The sequence below is a fragment of the Drosophila ficusphila genome, unplaced genomic scaffold (genome assembly GCF_018152265.1).
Source record: "Drosophila ficusphila isolate 14025-0441.05 unplaced genomic scaffold, ASM1815226v1 contig_286, whole genome shotgun sequence".
Taxonomy (NCBI): domain Eukaryota; kingdom Metazoa; phylum Arthropoda; class Insecta; order Diptera; family Drosophilidae; genus Drosophila; species Drosophila ficusphila.
Window position 1 is genome coordinate 5,769,760 of NW_025064189.1, and position 27,296 is coordinate 5,797,055.

Below are 27,296 nucleotides of genomic sequence, written 5' to 3' on the forward strand. Positions count from 1 at the left end.
GAGATGGGCTAATAAGCACAAAACGCGTCCATCGATAGCGCCCAAAGCACGCGATATCTGCAACGCGCATGACAACTCTAGTTATCATGAGGAAGAAGAGGAGGATATCAACTTTTGGAGACGAAATTTAGTAAAGTTTGAGCTTAAAAAATGTAAATTGCACTGTACCAAAATCTGTAAATAGAGCAATGCAACGAGAACGCGAACAGCGCGCAAATCGCATGTGAGTGTTGTGCGCGGGAAAAACGCAGATCGCGGCGGCAGCAGCACCAGCACAAGCAACAGTAACAACAACAACAGACCGTCCGTCGTCTCGTCAGACGTCGTCGAATATATATCGTATATCCAATTGCAAGTTGCAATTCGATGAACAATCCAACCAAATTAACAGCATCGGGCCGCAGAATAAGTGAAAGTGAACTACTGGCATAACAATAATATGGAAGAGGTTGACTCCTCCACCGAGCTGCACCTGAACAGGAAAGATTTGGCCGCGCTGGCCGATGAGGTTGTGAAAGAAGAGGTGATATTAGAAAGCCCGGGCCATCACCAACATCATCATCATCATCAGCACCATCAGGTAAAGAGGAGCAACAAACGAGGCGCCTTTTTTGCCTTTGCCTGTAGCGGGGTGGCTTTTGGTTCCAGTCTGTTTTGTGGTTCAGGTTCTATATCTGAATCCGAAAAACCGAATCTGGCTCGAAAAACCGCTCCGCTTCGCTCTGCGCAGTTGTGGAAAGTGGGTGGTGGGTGGGTGGGTTGGTTAGGACGGACTGCTGGGCGGCCTGGGGGTGGCGCAACTTGCGCCATACAAGCGCTCCATGCGACCCACTGGGCCACACAGAGCCACCCCCCGCCCTTCCATCAACCTCCACATCCTCCACCCACCGCATTTGTGGCGCACAAATGTTGTGTATACCGATTTTCATTTTTCCCATGCTGTGTTGTTTACTTACATTCGAATTTTCCTCTCCGATTCCTGGTCAAAACGCAACGAAATAATTCACAAACGCCACCAATTGGCCGCTGGACATTCGACCACATACATGTGACGACCGTGGTAATATGTGCGCTATGGTAATGCAGTTGGACTCCAAGGTTCGCATGGTCACATCCTCCTCCAACGATAATAGCGGCAGCGGCGGCGCTAGCGGCGGAACGAGCGGAGCGGGAGGCGGCGGCGGCGGTGGCGGTGTGGTCTCGGTGCCCGTGTCCCTGCCCATCGGTTCGATGATAACCGGTACCACCTTTAATGTGATCACCCCTGACCAGCTGCCCCACTTCAAGCCGATGCTGTGCGTCGACAACAATGGCTATCTGTCCGGTAGCACGGTCAGCATGGCCAACGACCTTAAAACGATCGTCATCCAGCAGCAACAGACGCAACCCAGCGGCGGTGGTGGCGGCGCCAATAGCGCGGGCACCAATACGACCGCCACCAATACGATTGGACTGAACCACGATGGCTCCGGGAGTAATAATAGCCACGACAGTTTGGCCACTATGGAGCACGCCGGCGGTGGAGCGAGTGGTGTCGGTGGTGGCGGAGGCGGCGGTACGGGAGGTGGCTCATCGGGCTGGTCGGAGAATCCGTCCACCCAGCACATGGAGGTCTTCCAGATCCGTTGCAAAACCACCTGCGCCGAGCTTTACCGCAGCAAATTGGGGTCCGGCGGCCGCGGACGCTGCGTCAAGTACAAGGACAAGTGGCACACGCCCAGTGAATTCGAGCACGTGTGCGGCCGAGGATCCAGCAAGGATTGGAAGCGCTCCATCAAGTATGGCGGCAAGTCGCTGCAGTCCCTCATCGACGAGGGCACGCTCACGCCGCACGCAACCAACTGCAGTTGCACGGTCTGCTGCGACGACGAAGCAGGTGAGTCAGGTGAGACAAACAACAATTACTACACACTCCGCCACAAGCACAAGGAACTCGTGCACATCTCGAGAGCAGTCGCAAGGTAGTAATCATCCTTAAATTCAAAAGCCCATTTAGGATTCCCTAATGCAGTATCAATTAACTAATTCCTTGCCGTTCGCAATTTTTTTAGGGGAAAAAAATTATAGTTGAATTAAAACTGTTAGTATAATTGTTTTATAAATTAAAAAGAAAGTTGATAAAGTAACCTATTTTCCCCGTTAACATAACAAAAGGTATTTAAAATTTGTAGTTTTATTACTTTATAATATTTTACTTGCAAAGCTATTTAACAATGATTGAAGAAGTTAGAAAATTGGTTTTAATTTGAATCGGCTCTTGGCTTTAAATGTCTATTAATAATAATTTATGACGCTATAAGATTTTTATCATTTAAATCGATCCAATAGCTCAGCAAACTAACTTGCGGACATATAAAAAAGTTAAAATTAGTCTTAGTCAGTACTCCTTGCTTGGGTGCTCTCCAGTTATGCCGAGTCCAATGTGCACCACTTAGACCAGTGACAAACATTTGTTTAACCCCCTTACACGCTCATCTTGTTTAGCTTCCGGACCTGTCCGTCTCTTCACGCCGTACAAGCGGCGGAAGCGGAATCAAACTGATCTCGATATGGAGTCTGGACCCAAGCGCAAGCGTAATGCCCATCACAGCAACAACAATAACAGTAACACCAACAACAACAACACAAGCGGGAGTGGAGCCAATAATTGTGTGGATGTGACTGCCGCTGTGGCCGCAGCAACAGCGGGCGTTGTGGACGAGAATAACATGTTCCTGTCGGAGGAAAACATCACGTCCAAGGATGAGCCGTGGGCAGCACTTAACGACAGCCTGGACACCTCCACCGAACTGGTCGACCAGTCGCAGATGGGCAACACCTACGAGCGGGAAACGTTTGTGGTAAACATCAACGATGGGTCCTCCATCGCCGTCCTGGACACCAGTCAATCGATGAAGAACATCGAGCACGTCTACTGCACCATGGTCAAGGCGACCAATGACTTTAAGCGCCTGCTCAACGACATGAAGCAGCACTATGAGCGTCGTATCGAGAATCTGCAAAAGGAGCGCGATGCGGCGGTCAGTGCGATGCGTGTCCAGGTGCACGCGGACATCGACGACCCGAATATATCCGGCTCCCTGCATGGCAACGAGATCATTTCGGCTAAGAAGGTAATTTTCAATAGGTTTTCGTACATAGACGTTATATAAATACAAAGATGAAAGGCACTCGTTTCCCCTAAACTCACATAAAATTCGGATTGGAATATCCAATTTGAATAATTTAGACCATTATAACTATATTTAATACCCATTGGGTGAGAAATGTATTCTTTAACTTAAAACATTCAATTCCCAACTATTATTATCCTGTGATTTATTATATTCAAAAATCTCTGATAAATGTATTTTTGTTTTTTTTACAAAACCTTGCAAATTTAAAAGCATTACTAAATAAAAATCTACTTTTTAAATAGTGCGCCAACTGTAACCGCGAAGCACTGGCCGAGTGCTCACTGTGCCGAAAGACGCCGTACTGTTCAGAGTTCTGCCAGCGAAAGGATTGGAATGCTCACCAGGTGGAGTGCACAAGGAATCCACAAACGACAACGCAACAGGTCATGCTGTTGATCGACGATCAGTCCTAAGCAACGTAACGAATTGTACATACAAATTTTACTACTAATTAATACGATCATAAGAAGTATCCCCAAAATCCTTACTGAACGGCCCCATCCCACCCCGCTCCCCTCGACCCCATTAGCAAGCCTGCATCCTCTTAGACTTATGTCCTATATTAATGTAATTCTTAACGTACATATAACTATATAAATATATATACATTTTACTATTGATCGTAGGGCAAGCCAGCAAAAAAAAGAAACAAACAAAAACAAGCGAAACGAAAATAAAATTAATTAAAAAAAGAGAAAAATGTAGCAAGCGAAAATCAAAGCAAGTGCAAAGGCGTAGAGAATTAATTAAGCTACGATTTGAAAGTAAAAGAGAACTAAACCGATTACTTGTAATTCAATTTAAATTTAATTAAATTAATAATAGTTGCAAAGCGCATAGCATAACTAACAAGAGACCCAAAACATCCAAACACCCAGTTCCCCCACATCCCATTAAAAAAATACACACAATCACCCACAGTGAAAAAGAAAAACTAGAGAAACCTAAGCGAAGATAAAAAATTCTGAAATTACCATACATATTCGTCTATGTATACACTTTTCATTAGACTCTAAGCGCATAGTTAAACTTTTAACATTTTACCATTATAATTTTATGGATACTACTGCCCGTTACAAGCATCCAATAAAGATTTCAAACAAACAAAAACAACCACACTACGAAGAAAACGCAATGCGCATCCGAATTCCAATTAAATGCCCGCACAGTAATCGAATCGAAATGTAAACGTATTGATGAAAATCGAAAATCAACAATTTACAGTTTGTTAGCAGTGTGTAAATGTGTCTCGTAGGGTTTTCCCCCCAAGTTCGCCCGTTTGTAAAGTTTTTTGCCTACGCCCCCAGCTGATGTAACAATTCTTATAGTCTGTAGTCTCCATATGCTAATACATTTATATATGTAGTATATATATATATAATGATATCTTTAAACAACTAGCTATATATTCCGATTCACGCACACGTACACCGAGAGAAACTACACACACATGCGACACATCGCAGATGCAAAGCAATTTACTTTCGATTTTCAGGCTTCCGCCTGGGCAAACCAATTTGAAATCTTTATTTTCATGTCTGTAATGGTTTCGGATGTTGCATTCAATTAAAACCAAACAACGCTGTTCGGCTACACTGCAAGAAAAAGATAGAAAAACAATCACAGCAAGACACACTCACACAGAACACACAAATCAAAACTGGAGCGCAACTGCAGATAGAGAGATAGCGAGAAAAGTGCAGAAGAGATCAACAAAATATATACATACATTTAAATGTACAAAGCCTACCTTTGTGTCGTGTTACTTTCTGGTTTCTTCAGGCTGACTAATTTATTCATTCATTTTGGGCAACAATTTACATCCTTTTTCATATCTTCTTACGATTTTAATAGCAATCAAACCCCATTTCAAAGCTCTGCGCATCCTTCTAATTTTTGTTATAAGCCTTCTCACAATAGGTGTGTGGTTATATAAAGTGCGAGAACATCGTTTAAAAACCGCAAAGGACATCATCCATGATTCACACTTCAGTTATAAAGGATAGTTGTAAGGTTATACGATCCCTAAAAAATTAAGTCTCGAAGGCTTGAAGAAATGGGGTCTCTTAGAATTGCTTTATTCAGATTTTTATTTGAAGACTTTTTTAAGACTTAGCTTCACTTAATGAGAGACACCCCATGAATGTAAGTACTAAGTGCATTATTTACCAAAATTTTTACCATCGAAAATAAAACTTTCTACTATTTATGTTTATGTTAGTTATTATGCACATGTTTCATTTATTATTGCATTTCATGTTGCTGTGTAGCATTATTATCGAATTATCAGTATGCTTACTATTATTATATTCTATTACCAAAAATAATTTCTTAAAACTTGTTTACTCGTTTAATTTATTTATAGGTGTATTATCAATTATTTTAAGTTTGCATTCGGCAACTGCTCGGGGTAGAGTGTTTGCTATGTAATTAGATTTATACTTGCCAGCGGTAGCTCGGTAACTTGTTCGATAATTCATTATTTGCACAAACTACAATTACGTGGAACTCAAAACTCCAGCGGGAAGAGCTACAGTTGAATGTTTTTAAATATATATTCGGATCCGTGGAAGTGGGTGGGGAACAGTGGGTGTACATTGAACGAAACCGATATTTAAACATACTGTTGTTTATTTTGCTGTCTAGATTCGCTTTTTGTTGCTATTGGCATTAGTAACTAATTTGTGTGATAGATTTTCGATTCGTTTTTGCGTACTTGCGATTGCGTTTTGTGTGGATTTCAGTTTTACTATGTAAAAGACATTTGTTTCACAATAAATTGGTACAAAACATATACGTATAAATAACGTGCCTAAAGTTATAACATTTCTCAATTGGCTAAATAATAAATTTATGGGTATTTTGCTGCTGCCCAATGAATTAAACAATACACATATAAAGAATCGCCAAATGGGTTCTTAATGGGGGGTTACAAACACAACGTTTAAACGGTTAAGATTAGGATTTGAACAAAGCCAATGGAAGGACATGGGGAGGATTAGTTTAGCGTTTAACCTAACCCGAGGCGCGGGTGACGCTTTAAGCAAAACTTTTTTACATACAATACATCGTTTGTTCGCGTTTTCATATTCATCTTTTTGTTTGGAATCACAAATGTTAGCTAGTATTTAAATACACATGTAGGTAAGACATTCAAAAAGGAAATTGGGGTTTTCGTTTAGCGTGGAGAATGCTCTTGGTGGTGATGGTGTTAGAGAGACGACGGCTGTGGTGGTGGTGATAAAATGGGTGGCAAAGTGCGGCAACGTTCAAGCTGCTTCTGCTCCTGCTCCGGATCTGGTTAATCTGATTCCTGCTCCAGCTCCTCCTCGAGCTTCACTCCAAGTTTCGCACCTCGAATCGCTTGTACGTGTAGTTGATAAAGACCCAGTCCTTGGCGATCTCACCGCCCTGCGGTATGGGCGCCGATGCTGCAATCGTTCATATTTAACATTTTGTTTCTCTTTAATGTTGAGAGCATGCTTACGTATCTCCAGCGAGACATCGGGAAACTCGTCGAAATTGGACGTATCGTCGATGGAGCGCACCTCAACGGGTATGGCCGCGGGACGTTCGCGTATGTGCTCCCAATCCACTCCCCGGAAGAACGGCACCGACTTCAGATCCTCGAGACCCCGCTGGGAACCCAAACGTCGATCAGCCTCGCAGCAAAAGTTGATGATCGTATCCTTGGCCTCCTCCGAAATGGGGATTTCTGGCGGGAATATAAGCGTCTCTCGCCAGTTCATCACCTTGCGGTAGGTGTCCTGTGGATTGTCCGAGCAGAATGGCGGATAGCCCATCAGCATTTCGTACATGATGACGCCCAAGGACCACCAATCGCAGGCGGGTCCGTAGCCAGTCTGCAGGAATACTTCGGGTGCAATATAATCCGGCGTTCCCACCGTGCTGTAGGCGAGGGCGCGTCGGTTTCTCTTCCACGACTCAGCTCGACGTTTTGAGTCCATCGGACTGCAAGAGACATTTCGATTGAAAGGCCAGTCCAAAACAGACAACGAGGTTCACTTACCTAGCACAAGTGCCAATAAAATCGGATGGTTTCGCCTGCGACAAGTCCCGATAAAAGTCTGTTCGATGTGACTTCTTGAGGCCAGTGCAGAGTCCAAAGTCCGAGAGCTTTAATTAAAATATAGTAAGTAAACATGACAAATAACAAAGTTGTAACAACTCACCTTGAGGTGCCCTCGCGCATCCAGCAGCAAGTTATCTGGCTTAATATCCCTGTGTATGAAACCAAGTTTGTGAATCGAATCGATCGCCAATGCCGTCTCACTGATATAGAACTGTGTGCCTTCCTCGGATAGTGTGTCCTTCTTCATCAAAAGCGTCATCATATCACCACCAGGCAAGAACTCCATTATCAAATATAAATTGACCTGATCCTGTGGAGTTAGTCAACAAGAAAAATGTTTACTTTTCAATTTATCGAACCGAGTAAAATGTTGTAGTGCAATAAATCCTTTAACATTTGAGTACTATTTATTTCTAGTGCAAGGATAAAATGCATATTTTTTTGAATAGCTTGTATTAAACATTGTATAAACGCTTTCGCAAAGGTTTCTCTGTACAAACAAGATATGTGTAACTACTTTATTGTTGGGGGGAAATGCTATAATTATAGGATCACAAATTTATTGAAATCGAGTAATGCTTTCCTTACTCATAAAAAATATCTACACTTGTGTTTATATCAACTCTTTTTTGTTGCTAACTAAGAATGTAGCCAGATATACACAGCTCCTTTAAATGCAAGGAATATATACATTTTGGTTCTGTTTTTTTTTCGAACGTGTCTGTTATCTGCCGTTGTTGAAAGTTTTTGCGAGATGCTCGACTCCTTATTGTTACCTCAGTGTACTTTATCTAACCATTCGATATAAAGATAAATATTAGAAATAAACAAATAACAAGCATTCATTTTTGGCAGGTTTGCCTGTAGCAAGAACTTTCACCGAGGATAAGTGGAGAAAAGAGAACTGAGAAAAACAACAACAAAGGCGGCCCGCAGCAAAAGAGAGAAAGGGGAGAGCGAGAGAGAGACGTGACCATATGATTGGCAAGGCGCTTTTGGCATTTGCACTTGTATTGGTTTATTGATTTTTTGTCCGTGTTTTAACACAATTCTTTTGTTATGCGCGCTGCCAGCCCCGCTTTCTTCTCCATTCCCTCACCTCTTGTCTTATTGTTGTTGTTGTTGTTGCAGCTGACGTTCATTCGTCACTCACCTGGAAGCTATAGTACATCTTGACCACCCACTGATGATCGGCCTCGACGAGGACATCTCGTTCGGCACGTACATGGGCCACCTGCTCCTTTTCCAGCATATCGGCCTTGCGCAGCACTTTCATGGCGTACACATGTCCCGTGTCCTTTTTTTGCACAAGTCGCACTTCACCGAAAGCACCGCGTCCAATGACTTTCAGAGCCTCGAAATCTTCGACGCCGAGGCGCAATCGCTTGAGGCGAAGGTATTCCGTCTCTTTTTGGGCATGTTGCAACCGCTTCTCCTGGCGTTGCGCCTCTGACAGACTTTCGTCCTTCAATTGCGCCTCCAGCTTTGCCAGGCGCTGCTTTCGCTCACCATACTGCGTCACCAGGTTGCTGTAGTAGTTCTCCAACGTCACCTTCGCTTTGGTGGCCTTGTCCAGTGTGTGGTCGCTGAATCTGATCGAGGCACCGTCCGCGTCCTGCGTTCTGCTGCTCATCATCTAAGCTGGGGTTTTTTCCTCCTGGTCTCCTCGGTCGAATTGTGTTAATCCCTGCCCCCCGATGTCGGTGTGTTTGCGCGCGTGCGGTGTGTGTGTGCGTGTGATGAGGAGTTTTGCACTTGCCAAAGCACACACACTGCTTTTTTCGCCCGTTTCTTGCCTTTTTCCTTGGTAATTTGTTAAAATTCCTCCCTCTGCTGCTTCTTCTTCGAGTGCCATTCGCATTTTGCATCCCCAACAAAGCAAAGTTGGCTTCGCTCCAGGGGGGGATATCGATAGGTGATCGATAACCTTCAGAACTTTAGGGCTTTTGGGCAGATACCAGTGATGACAAAACTGCGGCACTTATAGGTTTTAATAAATATAATAATAATAATACTAAAACTATGCTTTTTTTTACGCTTTTTTTGAAATATCTTATTATAGTAATTTTGAAATTTTACTAAGGCTCGGTTGGTTTTGATCATTTTGATTAGGCACAGTACGCTTTGTTCTAACACCTATAAGCTTTTTCCCGTCAAAACAGCTTAATTAATTGGCAGCACTGACATACTCAATTAGTAAATAAATAGAACTAACCGACTTGGCGGTGATTTTTCCATGTTAAAATTAAAGCAATCAACTGCCTTTATTCATATAATCATATTTTACCTGTGACAAATCAAGACAATGACAAAGGCCAGCCAATAATGGCTCGCATTACCAATATCTTGGACTTGGATCCCAGTTGTATATTATACATTTTTAAGCTCCTTAGCTTGGAGGACCAGTTGCACTTGGCCCGCTGTTGTCGCCTTTTTCGGGATGCCTTCCTCTACCTGCACCGCCATCATTTCCAGACAGTCATTGATAAGGACACGAATCTAAGGACTTTGGAAGATTGGCACACATTTTTGTGGCTGTGCGGTGGTCGTATTCGTACCTTGGAGTCCCATTTCGACGATGACCATCCACTGCAATTGCTGCCGTTGATCAGCAGACATTGCTACAGATTAGAGGAGATCTCCATATTCAATGCTACGGTGGCCCGCGCGCAGCCTTATCTCTTGAGGATTAGTTCTCTAAGGAAGGTGCATGTGCGCAACTACAAGAGCACTAGCAAGGACCTAATCAGGGGCATACGAATACACCTGCCGCGTGTTAACAGCTTAAGTCTGGAGAGCTTTGATCGCAGGGAGTGTAATAAATCCTATTCCTTTCTAATTTGAAGTAATTAATCTAATCGTCTTTTTTTTTACAGTACAAGAAGTGCGTCACTTCAGCGAAATGATTGAGCTTGGCTTGTACGATGAGGTGACCTCCTCAGAGTTTGCCACAATTGTAAAGTCCATGCGGCAACTACGTTGCCTCCAGCTGCGCAACGCCAAACGCTTTCTGGTCACAAGCAATCTTAGGATGCTGACTACAAATTGTCGCCAGTTGGAGAAGCTGACGTTTCACGACTGTGACGCCGATCTTTTAATCCTGCCGCAGTTTGCGAACCTCAAGTACCTGCAAATATACTGCCCGGAGGAGCTGAAGACGCGCCTTTTTCAAGGCACTGGCGAAAAGCCAGTGCTCCACGCAGCTGGAGTACCTCATCTTGCATCGAAAACGTTGGGTTGACGAAGAGCAGGCGCAGTACATCAGTGTTCTGAAGGCACTCCGATGGCTGGTTTGCAAGCCACGTGATGACCTTTGTGTTCGTCATTTGTCAGAGTTGCGGCAACTGGAGTGCCTTTCCCTACAGGCGGCGCGAGAAATTGGAGAAACACAGCTCTCCCTGCTGGTGGCCAACAATGAGCGGCTGCGGTATCTAAACATCTGCTTTTGCCCTGGCATCACAGACGCCTTCGTTCTGGATACTCTCGGCAGTTTGTCCAGACGCACAGTTCACCAACCTCTGGAGCTTTTTGCTGCGGCCACTGACATCAGGCATGACATCATGGAGCGGGTGAGTAATCCGCTGTTACGCTTTATACAAAAGTCCTTTATTGAGTGCCACGTGTTTTTAGGTGCCGCATGAATTTCCTGTAAAAATGCTCAGTTTAAACTTTGAGTGCAGCGAGGGAATGACCAGCGGGGGGCACTTTTATGCCGATGAGGCAGAATTCGATCGCCAAGCTGTATGAGGCCTTATTCGTACCACAACGAATGAATCTTACATCATTACCAAAAAACCAAACTAAATTAATATTTCTTATATACAGCTTTATTCGTGATCTTACCACTTTGAGTGGTATTCTTTTGTTATTGCACCCCGATGTATTCAAACTTTTTCACTGCATAATTAAAAAAAAATATATATCTCAATGAAATTTGTTTACTATAATAGTGGATAATGCGGATAGTGGATAATTTCAAAGAATAAATAAATGAATCATCAATAAATAAAATCATTTGGTACCTTCAATTTGAATCCGATACTTGTGACAACTCTCACGCGGGTTCTTATCGAACTATCGATGGCAGGTCGCATATCGCATTATTTTCACCCCATCACTATTATTTATATTCTTGTTTGTTGGCGAACAGAGGAAAAACGAAAATTCGCAGAGAAAACCCTTGTTGAAGACGCAACTAGAGGGCCGCCAAGATGCTGTCCATGCTGCAGGAGAAGCGTCCACTAAAGCGCACCCGCCTGGGACCGCCGGACATCTATCCGCAGGACGCGAAGCAGCGGGAGGACGAGTTGACGCCCACGAATGTGAAGCACGGCTTTACGACGACGCCGCCGCTTTCTGATGAATTCGGGACGGCCCACAACTCGAATGTGAACGCCAGTAAGGTAAGCGCCTTCTTTAGCGGCGTTCTGGCTAAGAAGGAGGAACTGATGACCCTACCGGACACGGGGCGCAAGAAGCAGCAGATCAACTGCAAGGACAACTTCTGGCCCGTGTCGCCGCGACGCAAGTGCACTGTGGACGCCTGGTTCAAGGACCTCGCTGGCAATAAACCTTTGCTCAGCCTAGCCAAACGAGCTCCGTCGTTCAATAAGAAGGAAGAGATCTTTATATTGCTGTGCGAGAACCAGGTGAACATGCAACGAGCCACTTGGTTCATCAAACTGAGTGCCGCCTATACGGTCAGTTTTACCGAGTCAAAGAACAAAAAACGCAGCATTTACGATCCGGCCGCTGAGTGGACCGGCAACATGATCAAGTTCATGAAGGAGCTGCTGCCAAAGCTGCAGGAATACTATCAGCAGAGTAAGAATGCTTTTATCATCATTAATCTTCGTTTAACACCGTGTTTTTAAAGGCCACGAAAAGTCTTCTGCAAATGGAGGCACTGCGGGGAGCCTGACTGCCTCCGGTAATAATTCTACCACTAATGGGACCTCTGGAAGCAGCTCTATTAATTCCGTGACTGCCAGCAGTGCTCCATCGAATGTAATTCCTGTGCCCAGTATGGCCAGTCCCCTGCCACCGATTCACAGTCCTGCAAACGGACAGCAGGGAGCACCTGGCGGCGGAGTGGGCTCGGGCAGTGTCATGCCGACGACAGGAAGTCTCGGAGGAGTGGTCGGCGGACCGGGATCATCTGTGGTCGGAGGCGCTGCTGGTGCAGGAGCTGTTGTGCCCCCAGGCTCTACCATATCTGGAATCGGAAGCCAGTTCGAAGACAGTCGCAATGCACTAAAGTATTGGAAGTACTGCCATCAGCTGAGCAAGTACATGTACGAGGAATCGCTGTTGGACCGGCAGGAGTTTCTCAACTGGATCCTCGACCTGCTGGATAAAATGCGCACCCAGGCAAGTTTCGACGAGCCACTGAAAAAGCTGGTGCTCAGCTTTGCGCTTCAGTACATGCACGATTTTGTGCAGTCGGAACGTCTCTGCCGGAAGATGGCGTACATAGTGTCGAAGAAGTTGGCTCAGCTACTTATCACAGTGGTGGAGCAGCAGGCCATTAAGGAGTTGGATGAGCATAAGCTGCAACATGATCCCTACGAGCTGGCGTTGCAGGAGCAGATGAGTTGTCCCCACCACCGAGATATTGTGCTTTATTTAAGCACAATCCTGCAGATCGTTACGATAGAGTGCCCAACTGCATTGGTCTGGAGTGGGATAGCTGCGCACCGGGCACCTTCCTCGCTGCTGGGCAGTCCCTTGGATCATCTGCCTCTTGCGCCCTCAGTCCTGCCGATGCCGTCGCGCTGTCCCCGAACGAATCAAGAGATCCGGCGGCAATTGCGTGCCGCTGAATCGGACATAGTGCTGCGCACTCAGCACGCTGAGCAGCGCTGGTTCGCCGCCAAGTGGCGAAGTGCTGGCAAAAATCACTACACCGGTGTGCTGGCCACGCTGGATCACCTGGACACGCACTGCTTCGATCGAATGGAACACAACAACAGCATCGACACGCTCTACGCACATATATTCCCCAGTCCAACGACCAGTCGCCGGCGGGAGGAGGATCAATTGGAACCGCGTCCTGCGTACGAACCGAAACAGGACAAGGACACGGTGCGTATCCTGTGCGAATGGGCTGTGTCCGGACAACGCTGGGGTGAACACCGAGCCATGGTGGTGGCCATTCTTTTGGATAAGCGCCAAATTGACGTGACCAGCACTCCGGCAGATCAGCAGTCCAGCGATAAGGATGATAAGGACTCTTTGGCATCGGGCGCCGGCTTGATTGACGGCCTGCCCGTCTTTCAGCACGTTCTGATGCACTTCCTCGACCACGATGCTCCCGTTTTGGATGAACACAATAGTAGCAGCCAGCAGCGCACCGAGTTCACCAATCTCGTCCAGTTGTTTAGTGCTTTGATCCGTCACGATGTCTTCTCACACAATGCCTACATGCACACGCTAATTTCACGGGGGGATCTCCTTCTGGAATCCGTGCTAGTAATTAAATCGGGAGCCACGGCCACAAAGACATCGCCACCGCCGCCGGCTCCGCCACCGACGACGACGCACGGATTCGATGATGATGGTTTCGGCGGGGGCATTGATTTCAAGCACAACGAGTTCGACGACTCGAATGTGGACGATGATCTGGACAAGCTGGTGCAGAACATCAAGGAGAAGGGACAGCAGCACGAGGCACCAGACAGTCCCAAGATTGGGCCGCCAGGCGATGGCGAAACCACCACCGGTGGCAGTATATCCCGGCACTACGTTTACACGAAGCATTTCCCCATTCCACAAGATGATCCCAGCATGAGCAGCTACAGCAGCGAGAGCAACCAGCGGTACATCCTGCTGTTTGGAGTGGGCAAGGAGAGGGATGAGAAAAAGCATGCCGTGAAGAAGATGTCCAAGGAGATTGGCAAACTATTTACCAAAAAGTTTAGCATTGATGTGGCTGCGGCTGGACATGTGAAGAAGCATTCGCGCAATGAATTTAACTTCGAGGCCACCACCTCCAAGTGCCAGCAGATGGCATATTTTGATCAGCATGTGGTCACCGCTCAATGTGCGGCCAATGTGCTGGAACAACTGAACGGCTTCGCCTTGGGAAACAACAACTATTTGCCGGTGCAGGAGCATGTGGCTTTCCTGTTTGACCTTATGGAACTGGCTCTCAATATCTACAGTCTGCTGGAATTGTGCGACAGCCTTCTGAAGGAGTTGCCTGAGGTGGAGCTCCAGTTGCAGTCGAAGAAGTCGAACCTGGTGCGCAGTTACACTACCTCGTTGGCTCTGTACATTGTTAGCATCCTGCGTAGATACCACAGTTGCCTACTCCTTTCGCCAGAGCAAACGCTGTCTGTTTTTGACGGAGTCTGTCGCACTATCCGTCATGTTTCCAATCCCAGCGAATGCTCATCGGCGGAGCGATGTATTATCGCCTACCTAAGCGACTTGCATGAGTCCTGCGTTCTGTTGCAGGGCAAGGAGCAGTCCACGGAGTACTATCAACAGCTGCAGTGCATTAATAAGTTTAAGGATATCTTTAATACACCAGAGCAGTTGAGGTGAGTTTGGATCATGCATTATTCTATGAAAGTAATACAATTTCGGATGCCTACTCTTTATTTTAGCCTACCACCGCAAGGATATAATCCCCAATTGTTGCAGGAGTTGTTTATGGCTCCCAGAAGAGGTGGAAAATTGGATCCCCATTGGCTGGGAACACTAAAAGAGTCGTCCGCGAACGTCTACAGCTTTGTGTCCAACGCCTTGATTGCTGTTTGTCGAGAGACTGACAACGAGCGACTAAACGATGTGGCTTTGGCGTGTGCCGAACTGACCGCCAGCTGCAATGTCCTTTCCGAGGAGTGGATCGCCGCACTGCAGAGTCTGTGCAGCGGGAGCAAGAGCCCAAGATATCCGCATCTGGGTGGCCAGGTGGACATTGGCCAGGGAAAGACGCACAATGCCCTGGCCGTCTTCGTGTGCATCTTGGTGGCCAGACACTGCTTCTCGCTGGCGGATTTTGTTAGCAAGTTTGCTTTGCCCACGTTGGCGAGATCGGTGAGCGCTGGCGGAGCTGAATTGAGCGTAGATGCGGAGGCAGGAGCTCGACTGACTTGCCACCTGGTGCTGAAGCTATTTAAGACCCTGGAGATCCCGCAACCTGGTATGTATTCCGTCAGCACCTCCCCGAATCCACTGCACGCCGTGGGCAATGATTTTAGTATCCGGCTGAGCTGCGATCGTCATCTGCTGGTGGGTGCACATAAGACCATACCCATCGCTGCTGTGCTGGCCGTGCTCAAGGCAATCCTCATTGTGGTGGACAATGCAGCGCTCAAGACTCCATTGGCTGCTGGCAGCGGATCCTCCTCCTCCGGAGGATTGGGCGGCGCTTTTGGCAGTGGCAAGCGCAGTGGCTTCAACACTCCAGTTCATCCGGGCAGCACGCCAAAAAGCAACGAACAAAGACCTGCCGACCTCAGCCAGATCCTGGGCACCAGTGATCTTCAGTTGGGCAGCAGCTTAACAAGCGAACCGGAAGCTCTGCAACAGCCATCGGTCGGAGGAATGGAGCAGGTCTCACTGCTGGAATTCGCCCAGGCTGTGCTGAAGCAGATCTGCGCGCAGGAGCACGTCCTGGAGAGGTGCCTCAAGAACGCCGAGCAGCTGTGCGATATGATAATCGATGAGATGCTCACGGCCAAACAGGCGCAGCGTGTGCTGCACATGATCTGCTATCCGGAGGCGGAGTTTAAAATCATTTCTGAGCTGGACCAGCGTTCAATGATCGTGCGCATTCTGGAGAATCTTGGCCAGTGGACGTTGCGCATTTCGTGGTTGGATCTGCAGCTCATGTACCGACAATCGCTGAGCAACAACGCGGAGTTGAACATCTGGCTGGACACTGTGGCTCGAGCGGCCATCGATGTCTTCCACATGGAGGAGGTCGTACTGCCGGGTGCCGTGAAGGCGACGCACAAACCGAAACCGTCCACTTGGCTGGTGGCTCCACTAATTGCCAAACTAACGCCGGCCGTGCAGGGCAGGATTCTGCGAGTGGCTGGCCAGGTCCTCGAGAGCATGAACTATTTCTCCAAAGTGTCCAAATCCGATTGCAATAGTTCGGGCAGCGGCGATGAGCGCGAGAAGAGCAACAGTTGTCACAGCAGCAATAGCTACGGCTTGGGGAATGTGGCCGCGCGCAACAAGAAGATGCCACTCAATTACCAGCCTTTCCTGGGACTCATCCTGACATGCCTCAAAGGCCAGGATGAGTACAAGGAGAACTTGTTGGTTTCCCTATATGCCCAGCTGTCCCAATGTCTGCAGTCATTTGCTGAGGTGAGTTTTGATTTGCCAACTTAAAGCTAAAGTTGCTTATAACATTTTCCTTTTCAGCTGGACACAATTGGTGGTATTGATGAGCCGCAAGCACGCGAGGAGATCCTGGATGCTCTACAACTGCGCTTTTCGCTGGTGGGGGGGCATGTTCGAGGCCATCCAGAAGAACAGTACACCCACTACAGATTGGGCGATTTTATTGGCCCAATTGGTTTGCCAGGGTGTCGTGGACCTCAGCTGCAATCGAGAGCTCTTTACCACCGTTGTGGACATGTTGGCCACTTTGGTTCATTCCACACTTGTTTCTGACGACGAAAGGCACTACATGAACCTCATGAAGAAGCTGAAGAAGGAAATTGGGGAGAAAAACAATGCTTCAATACGAGTTATCCGCCAGCTTCTTCCTCTCTACAAGCAACCCACTGAGGTGAATATTTTTACAATTATAAGATCCATTGGAAAACTAATGAACCTTTTTTCTTTAGGTCATCGCCTGTGAACACGCTGGAATGGACAGCAAGGGCAACAAAATCTGCGAGATGGACAAGAAACAATTGCGCATTTCGGACAAGCAGCGCATAAGTGTGTGGGACATCCTAGAAGGCCACAAGAACCCAGCTCCACTTTCTTGGGTGTGGTTTGGTGCTGTGAAGCTGGAGAGGAAGCCTCTAACCTACGAGGAGGCTCATCGCAACCTAAAATACCACACGCACAGCCTGGTGAAGCCTAGTAGCTACTACTATGAGCCATTACCGCTACCTCCTGAAGATATTGAGCCCGTGCCAGAGAAGATTTGCATAGTAAGTGCTTATTTCTTATCTACTATCAGTTCTTTTTTGAAACAATTTCTTTCACTTTACAGAAGGATGAAATGAAGGCCGATACGCCCTCGTCGGTGGATCAGTCTCCCAGTGCTGTGGTGGGTGGCACAGGAAGAGGTCGCGGCAAGGGAACGACCACGCGGAAACGGAAGCCGAAGAACCCGAAGACGCCACCGGTGGTAAACACCCAACAGCAGCAGCCTCAGCTGGCGCCACAGCCGCAGCAGGCACAAAACGTACAGCAACAGCAAATGCAACAGCAGCAGCAACAACAGCAACAGCAACAGCAACACATGCAACAGCAGCAAATGCAACCCAATCCAATGGGGCAGATGCAAATGAACATGCCGGTAAGAAATTGAAAGATTTGGGTTACCCTAGCAGTACTAATGTTATGAATATTAATTCCTAATTTCTATATCAAAAGTAACAATCCATTAAGTAACAATTTGGCTTAACTAAAAAAGAAAACAAAGCAACCAGCTATGAACAAAGCAACTGCAATAAAATTCAAAAATTTGTTAATTTATGTATTAGAACTTTTCTAGGTGCTCTACCATTCCTTTAAATTTCTTTAAGCCTGCCTGAAATGAAACTAAAACAACTTCTTCCACAGATGAACATGCAGCAGTTCGCACAAAACCCGAACAACATGATGCAGCCGAATGCCATGATGCAGCAACAGCAGCACATGCAGCAAATGAACAACAATCCGCTGCAGCAGCAGTTGAATGTGGGCGGTGGCAATGGGCAGCAGAATCCCCAGATGAACTTCATGCAGCAGGGACCTGGTGGCGGTGGAGCTGGGCCATCGGGCATGCCTGGCCAGCAGCAGCAGTGGCACAACGCCCAGCAGCAACAGCAACCGCCGCAGCCGTACCACAATCAATATGCTCCGCATCAGCAGAACATGCAATGTAAGTCGGAATTTAAAGTCAAATAGAACTAAAATATTAAATTGTATCAACTTCAACAGCAAATCGTATTGAGAGACCGCCGCTCAACTCCAACTCCAAGCAGGCTTTGTCTCAGATGCTGCGCCAACGACAGCCATTCCAGCAGCAACAAGCTCAACAGGGACCCGGCGGTGGTTTCAATCCGATGCAGCAGCAACCGCAACCGTCACAACAACAGCCGGGTCCGCAGCAGCAGATGAATCCCAACCAGATGCGACAGCAGCAGATGAACCCGCAACAGAACCCGCAGTCCGTTGCCGCCTTCAATGCCATGCAACAGCAGCAGCAACAGAACGCCCAGCAACAACAGATGAATCCGAATCAGCAGCAACAGCAGCAATTTATGCGTGGCGGCAACATGCGACCCGGTATGGCGCCCAATCAGATGAACCAGATGAACATGGGTGGCCAGGGCATGCCGCAGAATCCAATGATGCAGCAACAGATGCCGCAGAATATGGTGGGCATGGTCAATCCGAATGCCAATCAAATGATGCAGGCCGGAGGCGCTCAAGGAGGCAACGGTGTTGGCGTTGGCGTGGGTGTCGGCGTTGGCGTTGGAGGCGCCGGCAACAATCCCAACATCGGGATGGGCGGCATGCCGCAGCAGGGCATAATGCAACAGCAGCCGCAGCAACAGCCCCAGCAGCAGGTCCAGTTCCAGAACTTCCAGAATCAGTACCAGCAGCAGCAGCAACAACAGCAGCAGGGCATGCAGCAACAGGGAGGCGGCGGAGGCGTTGGCGTCGGAGTGGGCGTGGGCATGGCGCCGAATCAGCAGCAGCAACAGCAGGCAAACATGATGGGCAACTTCAATCCGCAGATGCAGCAAGCGAATCGCAACAATCCCGACTTCATGGCCGTGGCAGCGGCTGCCCAGCAGCAACAGCAACAACAGCAGCAGCAACAACGTGTTGTTCCCGGCGGCATGATGGCCGGCAACCGAAACCAGTACATGAACCAGGCGCCCAACGTTACCATGTCCAACATGATGGGTCCCGGACCGGGCGGCGTGGTCGGTCAGGTGCCGCCGTACGCCCGTCAACAGCCGGCGGGCGGCGGCAAACCGGGCGTCCTGAACACCCAGCAACAGTTCCAGCAACAGCAGCAGCAACAACAGCAATTGAGGCACCAGCAAATGATGCAGATGCAGGGCATGGGCGGCGGCGCCGGTGGGGGAATGGGATCCGGTCCGCAGCAGCCGGGCGGAGCGGTTGGTGGGGGCGGCGGCGGAGGGATGGTGCCGCAGCAGCAGAGCATGAACCAGCAGCAAACGCCGAACCTGGTCGCCCAGCTGCAGCGGCAGAACATGATGGGCCAGCAGCAGCAGTATCAACCGCCACCGTATTAGATCGTAGACACTCCCTAGTTGTAAGCCTAGTCCTAATGATTTATTTATCAGATGTATTTGCAATAAACGTATGTACATTCAAAACAAACCTTAGCAGATGGAATATAGATAGATATTTTATTTAAATAAATAAAATGTCCACATAATTTAACATCGAGTTTTAAAAAGCTTTATTTTATGAAAATTTACATCCCAGCCAAAAGTTTCAGTCAAAACTCAATTTGAAGTTTTTGAGATTCGGCTAGCCGAAGCTAGCTTCTTTTCCATTATTATACAATTTTTAGTTGGATTCAGATCGTAATGCTGATCAAGAATAGTATATATATTCGCCTTCGCGGCGTTGCAAACTTCTAACTGAAATTATAATACCCTCTGCAAGGGTATAATTAAAGCTTCGAGCCAATCCATCGCTTAACTATCGACAGTTCTTCCATCTCTAATCAGCTGAGCGCCGTTTGAAGTGATGGTATGCGTTAGCATTCGTGTGCGTGTGAATTAGAAATAATAACTTTTTTCATAGACATATTTTGGAGATTTGGTTGAATTAAAAGTAGGATTTGTAAAAATTAGTGCTATAGTTTAGCCGCCGCGAATGATACACATATGTAGCAACTGAAAAAACTTCCAAAAACTGCTTTCGTGGCTCGTTTCATTCATCGATTGGGTCAAAATTCGATTCGAAGTGTTATTTTTCACACAATTGTTTGCAACTGCTTCGCAAGAGGACGTGTTTTTTAGTGGGTCATAGTCATAGTTAAATTCTTTAAAAACAATAATGAGCGAATTGCCAGAAAGCAGTAAAAAGCGTCAAAAAACGGTGAGTACAATATATATGGCCCTGTCCTAAAAAGCAGAAAAAAAAACACAACTAGAAAACTGAAAATTTCTCTAACTTTATTTAAACAAGTGCGCCGAAAAAGTTGGATGCAGCTATGAAATATTGCTCAATTTATCACTCTGTTTAAACAGCCGTTGGTTGTCAGACAATTCGAGCAGATACATTCCATTTGGTTCTACAATCATTGTTTACTTTTTACGCCCTTTCTAATACTCACTGTATGTTTTTCCGTATGGATGGGAAAGCACGTAATACCAGAGTTCATATCCTAATCTTATCTTGCACTACGAGTGTGGTTCTTAACCCAATTAAATTTGCACTTGACTACCCAAAAAAGCATCAAATTCGCTCAAACTTAATAATGTATGCAGGCAATTGATAAGATTATATGTATGTACAGGTTTCAATTAACCAGATTGTCGAGGCGCTATACCATATATAAGTTATAGTAAGAACTTTTTAAAAATTGTTGATTCGACAGAATTTTTTTCTACACATGTGCATATAACCGCAGAGCTTGCATTTTTCTATTTTTAAAGCTTTTCCGAGAACACAAGCATAATAACTTTTATAAAAAAAATGTTAAATAAATAAATATATGGTTTTTTAATTGAGTTTGGTACATTCTAACATATATCAACTTGTTGAATCATATATTCTTCCTAATGTATATTAGTCATCCTTGTAGTGGGAAATGGGATTGAAACTATAATTTAAAATGGTTTTTTACTGCTACAAGACTTTCTTCAATTACAAATAATCGCTACCTCTTTTAAAACAATTGTCGACTCCTAAAAGTGTCTTATGCAACAGCCACTATTTCCTTGATAACAACTGGTTACCACAACAAATGTTAGTGCTTTTGCTGAAACAGGTTCAAATTAGAAAGAAAGTCTTCCGAGGCAACTAAACTGGTACCATCGCGTTGTAAACAAGTCGGGCTTGAGACATGAACTCGAATGGGCCACTTTTTAGCTGGCCAAAAGTAGTTGAAAACTTGGTCAACAACCCGGCATCACTTGCAGGTTGAATGACCACACTGATAACTTGTCCAAGTATCTTTTTCCCTGACATTGTTTTTTCTTTATGAATCACATTTCTGCGAAAGATCAACACCGAACAAAATTGAAATAAATATTTATGTTACTAAATGATACCATTTTATTCAGCGTCTAGTTATCCGTCAGATCACCTGTAATTAAACTCTAAACATTGCAGTTTAATATGATAACTACATACTTGTATAAAGATAGACAATTAATTTTCTTTGATGTATTTTTAATTTAATTTTTTTTTTACTTTCTAAGCCCTTTTTTGCCTGTAATTTATTTTCCATACAGCAACACTTGGTTTTAATGGTTATTGCTTTTATATGTCATTGCATTACGTGTTAGCTCGACGGAATTACTTTAATCAACATTAGTGATTGCTAAGTAAATTACTGTTGCTCTTCTTATACATTAATATTGTTAGGTGCAAAGTCTATTTAAAACTTATTATATAAGAAATTGCAAGTATAATTAAGATAACATGTTTGGTACAAAAGAAGATTGCTCTAGAAATTGTGGCTTAGGCTGTTGTGAAGGTTATTTTATTTCCGTAAATTCCCACTAAATTTCATTATTTACTCATGCATAAAAGTTTATGTACTTAGCTGTGTGTGCAATAAAAACAAAACAAATTTAAGTCTTTCTAAGAGGAGAGTTTATTAGCTAAATAGCTCCATGAACAAGTTTTTCTATGTGGACCACCAGTGCCTCTGCTCCACCCAAATTAAGCTCTATCTTTGCCAAGTGCCAGCGTATTCGCCTGGCCTTTTGTACCTGCCTGCAGTCCGTGGAATTTCAGTTGCAGTTTTGAGCTTCAGCGAGAAAGTTCATCGTTTTTGGCGGTTGACTTTGCTTTTCAGCTGTGGTGCTGCTGTGCGTTTGCTGTGGTTCGAAAAACTCTCACTTGTTTAATTATCAAAGAGTACATTGTGTCGGGGCTCCCGCTTTCTTTTCACCTGCCAAGAGTTCGTTTCGTTTGTGGAAAAATGTTTACCCGATGTGCCAATTCGCTTGGCCACTACAATAATAACAACAATAACAATAACAATAACAATGGCTGTGCCGCTTCTCCAAAGTGCTGCCTTTCCAGTGAGGAAAAACCAGAGGATGCGGTGAGTTCCATTTGGATGAAGCATTGAAATTTACTAGCCACAACCGGGAAAAGTCAGTTATCCCCAAAATTTGTGTTATACGTAAATGGAATTGTTTTATCAAATAAACAAAACTAGTGAGCATATATTTTTTCAATTGTTTTTTTTTATTCTGAATATGAATATGAGTAATTATATTTCATTCATATTTCAACAGATTATATTTTTACACTTAAAAAGAACCTCTTGACGATTAAATGGTTAAATTCTGTCATTCATATTCAGTTGTCATTCATATGAATGCCAATTTTGTAAATTTATACATTCGTATACAATTGAGCTCATCTAAATTGCCGTAACATCTGTGTAAATACTTATTTCCTTCGATTTGGTAAACCACTTTTAGGTCAGAGGCAAAAGGTATCCATTAATAATATAATTTATTAAAAATGCAACTGAATCCCATTCCCAGAGCTCCCCAGTTATTTTGCTCTTTGATTTTCTCCACAAATTCCGATTGGATTCTACTATATCCAGAACCTTTCCGCATGACATTTGATCTTTGGGAGCTTATTAGAATCGAGAAACAAAATAAATATATGTAAAAAAGGGGTAAGGGCATCGAATGAGGGGGATTAGTAATCAAACAAACGGTGGAAAGACTGTGCAAACATTTTCACCATATGGAACCGGAGAATTGAAATGATGCGTGCGTGGATCGCCGATCGTGAGATCAGAGCGATCTCTCTCCGAGTTCCGTTCTTCAGATCTTCGAAGAGCCAGAGCGCCCCTTATAACACCATAAATATTATTAAAAACTTTCAGTTCGCTTTCAACGCTCGTCGCGTGTCTATGACGAAAGCCATTTGCATCCGAGAGCTCGTTTTCAACGCAATCTGAATCGAAACCAGGCTGCTATCAGTGTGTTCAATGTAAAATAATTGAGCAATAAAAACCAAACCGATTGCAGAATAATAACCATTGGTTTTAATAACAGTAAAAATAAAAAATGCCGAATCCTCCCATTGGATTTTATCCCCACATTAAGAGAAGGGTAAGGCAGAAAAACGTTCACAAAAATATAAAGATAACTTAGAAAACGATCTTCATTAAATGGATAATAAGAAACAAAAATAAATATAATAAAAGAGATAGAAAGTCATACAAACAACCTTTATCTCTAAACACTTAACTCTAAATTAAGATGTTCAGAGATGGTTGCTTTTATGAGAGTGAGATTAGCAGATGGGAAAAAACATTTAAACGACAATCTAGCACAGTGACCTACTTTAATATTATTCTGCGAAAAAAACTATAAAGACTAGTGAGAAATGTAAAGCTGAGTTTTAAATTTAAATTGATTTACAAAGGTTTTACTTAAAATATAAAAACGAAAGATTTATAGACAAGACCAACGCTTTTAAGAAAATAAACTAAAAATGGAATTGGCTTTTTTTCACACAGTAAGTTCCCTTTAAAGCCATAAATAAATTTGCAAAATTAACTAGAAATGCGAAAATATGTGCACACACTTCACTTTGAGATTGAGATTCATCCCATGGGCATGAAAGCATATCGCGTAACTCCATTCGCTATTCTGCACACACGAGTTCCAGCGGAAGGTCAACAAACTGAACGTTGGAGCTGGGCAAAAAAAATCGCCCTGGGGTCAAAGCGAACTATTTCGATGATGACTTGCCTCTGGCTCTGGATTTTCAGCTTTGATTTTGGCTCTTGTAACCGACAGAAAGGCAGAACAGACCCGCCTGAGGCAGAATCCATCGCCATCGCCATCGCCAGCCCAACTGGGCATGAATATTAATTTATGATAATTTCGAAAGCTAAACCCGATTTGTTCTTGCTTCGTTTGCAGTGCCTACAGGTGGCCACGAATGTGACCGAGCAGAAGCACCATGTCACCAGGGAGACGAGAGGCAAGAACTTGGGACTCTGCCGCGGATTCCGAGGATGCACCGTTTGGCTGACAGGTAAGGGCATAAATATCCTTACATAAATATTTATGACTTGTTGGACTTAAGCAAATTTATTGCAGTGTATTTAAATATCAGTTCATTATTTAAATGTCCAATAAATCCTATTAAAATGGGACATAATTAAACTATTTTCTGTTGATTTATGCATCGTATTTCTTTTAGCTTTGATTTATGATAATCGGTAATTTATATGTTTTTTCTACTTATAATTGACATAAAATGTTAATATAATTTTCGCATAACTTTTTTAATATATTTTGCAAATCATTTAAAGTTTTAATGTACATTATGATTTAGATTAAAAGGATAATTTTTTGCAGTAAACATAAATGATGATTTTATTATTCTATTCCTTTCCATTTTTAGGCCTAAGTGGCGCAGGAAAGACCTCGATTGCCTTTGAGCTCGAGGCTTACCTCGTGTCCCGCGGAATTCCAGCCTACGGCCTGGACGGCGACAACATCCGGACCGGACTGAACAAGAATCTGGGCTTCACGCCCGCCGAGCGCGAGGAGAACATCCGACGCGTGGGCGAGGTGGCCAAGCTGTTCGCCGACAGCGGAGTGGTGGCCATCTGCAGCTTCGTCTCCCCCTTCGCCGACGATCGGGAGATGGCCCGCAAGATCCACAAGGATGCGGGCCTCAAGTTCTACGAGATATTCGTGGACACGCCGCTGGACGTGTGCGAGACGCGCGACGTGAAGGGACTGTACAAAAAGGCGCGCGAGGGCGTGATCAAGGGCTTCACGGGCATCACGCAGGAGTACGAGCGTCCCCAGATGCCGGAGCTGGTGGTCAACACCCATGGCTACACGGTGCGCGAGTCGACGCAGAAGCTGGTGACGCTGCTCGAACAGGAGGGCATCATTCCGCGCTCGCTGCGCGACGTGGATTTACTGCCGGAGCTGTATCCCAGCGAATCGATTGCCACGGAGGCACTGCGCCACGAAGCCGAGTCGCTGCAGGCCATCGAGATCAGCACCGTGGAGCTGCAATGGGTGCAGGTCCTGGCCGAGGGATGGGCCTATCCGCTGCGCGGTTTCATGCGCGAGGACGAGTACCTGCAGACGCTGCACTTCAACACACTCCAGAGCGGCATGGACGGCTCGTATCGCGAGAATCACTCGGTGCCGATCGTTCTGAGCGCCAGTCAGGCGGACAAGGATCGTCTGGATGGCAGCTCCTCGCTGACCCTCAAGTACCAGGGCAAGGCGGTGGCCATTCTCCGGCGACCGGAGTTCTACTACCAGCGCAAGGAGGAGCGGCTGGCCCGTCAGTTCGGCACCAGCAATCCCAACCATCCGTACAGCAAGCAGGTTTACGAGTCCGGCGAGTATTTGGTCGGCGGCGATCTGGCTGTGATCGAAAGGATCCGCTGGGAGGACGGTCTCGATCAGTATAGGCTGACGCCCAACGAGCTGAGGCGCAAGTTCAAGGAGCTCAATGCGGACGCCATCTTTGCCTTCCAGCTGCGCAATCCCATCCACAACGGACATGCGCTGCTCATGCAGGACACTCGTCGCCAGCTGCTGGATCGGGGCTTCAAGCAGCCGGTGCTCCTGCTGCATCCGCTGGGCGGCTGGACCAAGGACGACGATGTCCCCCTGGATGTGCGCATGAAACAGCACCAGGCCGTACTCGATGCCGGTGTCCTGCGGCGTGAGGACACTGTCCTGGCCATCTTCCCCTCGCCCATGATGTACGCCGGTCCCACGGAGGTGCAGTGGCACGCCAAGGCGCGCATGAACGCCGGAGCCAACTTCTATATCGTGGGACGCGATCCCGCGGGCATGCCGCATCCAGACAAGGACGCCTATCCGGATGGCAACCTGTACGACGCCACTCACGGAGCACGAGTTCTGAAAATGGCTCAGGGATTGGACAGCATGGAGGTATAATTTAGAACTCCACACTTTCTTGATTTGAATTGAATTAATACTCGATTTCTTTCAGATCCTGCCTTTCCGTGTGGCTGCCTATGACAAAAGTGCCAGTAGAATGGCCTTTTTCGAACCAAAGCGCAAGGACGAATTTGAGTTTATATCGGGGACCAAGATGCGCACGCTAGCCAAGACTGGAGCTCTACCGCCAGATGGCTTCATGGAGCCGGAGGCGTGGCGCATTCTGGCCACTTACTACCAGAACCTGCCGCAGGCGTAACCCGCTGCCAACATTCGACCAGCAAACGTGCAATTCCTCCTAGTTATATATAGCTTATGTGCTTACACATATTTCCACTTAATGGCCGCTTATCACTTACCACATTTTCTGTCCATCGTTACTAACCCAAAGTCCGGGCCAGTCCCTTGTGTGTGTGTTTTTGTTGTGCTCCTCCCAACTAAATGTTCGTATCGTACAATCTACTTGTATCTACACTTAAGTCACCAATTCTCTGTTTATCTTAAGCGAAATGTCGTGCAGCTATTTTGTGGACTGTTTTTTAAATACATATATAAATAATTATTTAGAAAATGTGTCTACTTATTTGGGATGCTGGAAGCTATTTAAATTTTAAACAAATAAATTTTAGTGAACATTTTAACATAGCGAAAGGCATACGTTAACATAGCTGTTAACATTGGTTGCTGACAAAAGCTCCC

General features: G+C 45.7%; 5 protein-coding genes across 9 annotated transcripts; 4 read left to right on the forward strand and 1 right to left on the reverse strand.

Moving 5' to 3' along the window:
• The first annotated feature begins 71 nt into the window (after positions 1 to 71).
• On the forward strand, positions 72 to 4,286 carry LOC108100494 (deformed epidermal autoregulatory factor 1). 2 transcript variants are annotated; one of them, XM_017204438.2, is made up of 4 exons: positions 72 to 580; positions 1,087 to 1,885; positions 2,485 to 3,113; positions 3,419 to 4,286. In XM_017204438.2, exons 1-4 carry the CDS (start codon positions 440 to 442, stop codon positions 3,587 to 3,589), a joined length of 1,740 nt encoding a protein of 579 aa, XP_017059927.1. In that variant the 5' UTR covers positions 72 to 439; the 3' UTR covers positions 3,590 to 4,286. The 2 variants fall into 2 exon arrangements, with proteins under 2 accessions (XP_017059927.1, XP_017059928.1); XM_017204439.2 differs by having other exon boundaries at positions 1,087 to 1,876.
• Positions 4,287 to 5,381: 1,095 nt separating this feature from the next.
• On the reverse strand, positions 5,382 to 9,143 carry LOC108100496 (serine/threonine-protein kinase tricornered). The gene is made up of 5 exons (XM_017204440.2): positions 8,423 to 9,143; positions 7,370 to 7,579; positions 7,207 to 7,313; positions 6,664 to 7,148; positions 5,382 to 6,607 (listed from the first exon to the last, which is right to left on the reverse strand). Exons 1-5 carry the CDS (start codon positions 8,903 to 8,905, stop codon positions 6,513 to 6,515), a joined length of 1,380 nt encoding a protein of 459 aa, XP_017059929.1. The 5' UTR covers positions 8,906 to 9,143; the 3' UTR covers positions 5,382 to 6,512.
• Positions 9,144 to 9,453: 310 nt separating this feature from the next.
• On the forward strand, positions 9,454 to 11,197 carry LOC108100710. Its single transcript, XM_017204741.2, is given in 4 exon segments — positions 9,454 to 10,084; positions 10,146 to 10,435; positions 10,437 to 10,838; positions 10,900 to 11,197. Coding segments are annotated over 4 exon segments (1,299 nt in total). The 5' UTR covers positions 9,454 to 9,594; the 3' UTR covers positions 11,017 to 11,197.
• Positions 11,198 to 11,406: 209 nt separating this feature from the next.
• On the forward strand, positions 11,407 to 19,817 carry LOC108100500 (mediator of RNA polymerase II transcription subunit 12). Its single transcript, XM_017204446.1, is given in 9 exon segments — positions 11,407 to 12,093; positions 12,146 to 14,813; positions 14,880 to 16,596; positions 16,654 to 16,734; positions 16,736 to 17,023; positions 17,082 to 17,396; positions 17,459 to 17,767; positions 18,034 to 18,334; positions 18,394 to 19,817. Coding segments are annotated over 9 exon segments (7,623 nt in total). The 5' UTR covers positions 11,407 to 11,480; the 3' UTR covers positions 19,725 to 19,817.
• Positions 19,818 to 20,171: 354 nt separating this feature from the next.
• On the forward strand, positions 20,172 to 27,159 carry LOC108100347 (bifunctional 3'-phosphoadenosine 5'-phosphosulfate synthase). Of its 4 annotated transcripts, none has more exons than XM_017204175.2 (4): positions 20,172 to 20,541; positions 24,576 to 24,690; positions 25,063 to 26,588; positions 26,650 to 27,159. In XM_017204175.2, the coding sequence occupies exons 1-4, from the start codon at positions 20,500 to 20,502 to the stop codon at positions 26,854 to 26,856; spliced, it is 1,890 nt and encodes a 629-aa protein (XP_017059664.1). In that variant the 5' UTR covers positions 20,172 to 20,499; the 3' UTR covers positions 26,857 to 27,159. The 4 variants fall into 4 exon arrangements, with proteins under 4 accessions (XP_017059664.1, XP_017059662.1, XP_017059663.1 ...); XM_017204173.2 differs by lacking the exon at positions 20,172 to 20,541 and adding an exon at positions 22,398 to 22,723; XM_017204174.2 differs by lacking the exon at positions 20,172 to 20,541 and adding an exon at positions 23,516 to 23,756.
• Positions 27,160 to 27,296: the final 137 nt, after the last annotated feature.

What these genes read in the sequence shown, in the direction of transcription:
- LOC108100494 (XM_017204438.2), top strand. Translation starts at nt 440, where the DNA reads ATGGAAGAGGTTGACTCCTCCACCGAGCTGCACCTGAACAGGAAAGAT. An exon ending in CGACGAAGCAGGTGAGTCAG is followed by an intron (nt 1,886 to 2,484) that starts GTGAGACAAACA and finishes CATCTTGTTTAG; the next exon opens with CTTCCGGACCTGTCCGTCTC. An exon ending in AGATCATTTCGGCTAAGAAG is followed by an intron (nt 3,114 to 3,418) that starts GTAATTTTCAAT and finishes CTTTTTAAATAG; the next exon opens with TGCGCCAACTGTAACCGCGA.
- LOC108100496 (XM_017204440.2), bottom strand. Translation starts at nt 8,905, where the DNA reads ATGATGAGCAGCAGAACGCAGGACGCGGACGGTGCCTCGATCAGATTC. An exon ending in AGATGTACTATAGCTTCCAG is followed by an intron (nt 7,580 to 8,422) that starts GTGAGTGACGAA and finishes CTAACTCCACAG; the next exon opens with GATCAGGTCAATTTATATTT. An exon ending in TTTATTGGCACTTGTGCTAG is followed by an intron (nt 7,149 to 7,206) that starts GTAAGTGAACCT and finishes TGTCTCTTGCAG; the next exon opens with TCCGATGGACTCAAAACGTC.
- LOC108100347 (XM_017204173.2), top strand. Translation starts at nt 22,598, where the DNA reads ATGTTTACCCGATGTGCCAATTCGCTTGGCCACTACAATAATAACAAC. An exon ending in AGGAAAAACCAGAGGATGCG is followed by an intron (nt 22,724 to 24,575) that starts GTGAGTTCCATT and finishes CTTCGTTTGCAG; the next exon opens with TGCCTACAGGTGGCCACGAA. An exon ending in AGGGATTGGACAGCATGGAG is followed by an intron (nt 26,589 to 26,649) that starts GTATAATTTAGA and finishes GATTTCTTTCAG; the next exon opens with ATCCTGCCTTTCCGTGTGGC.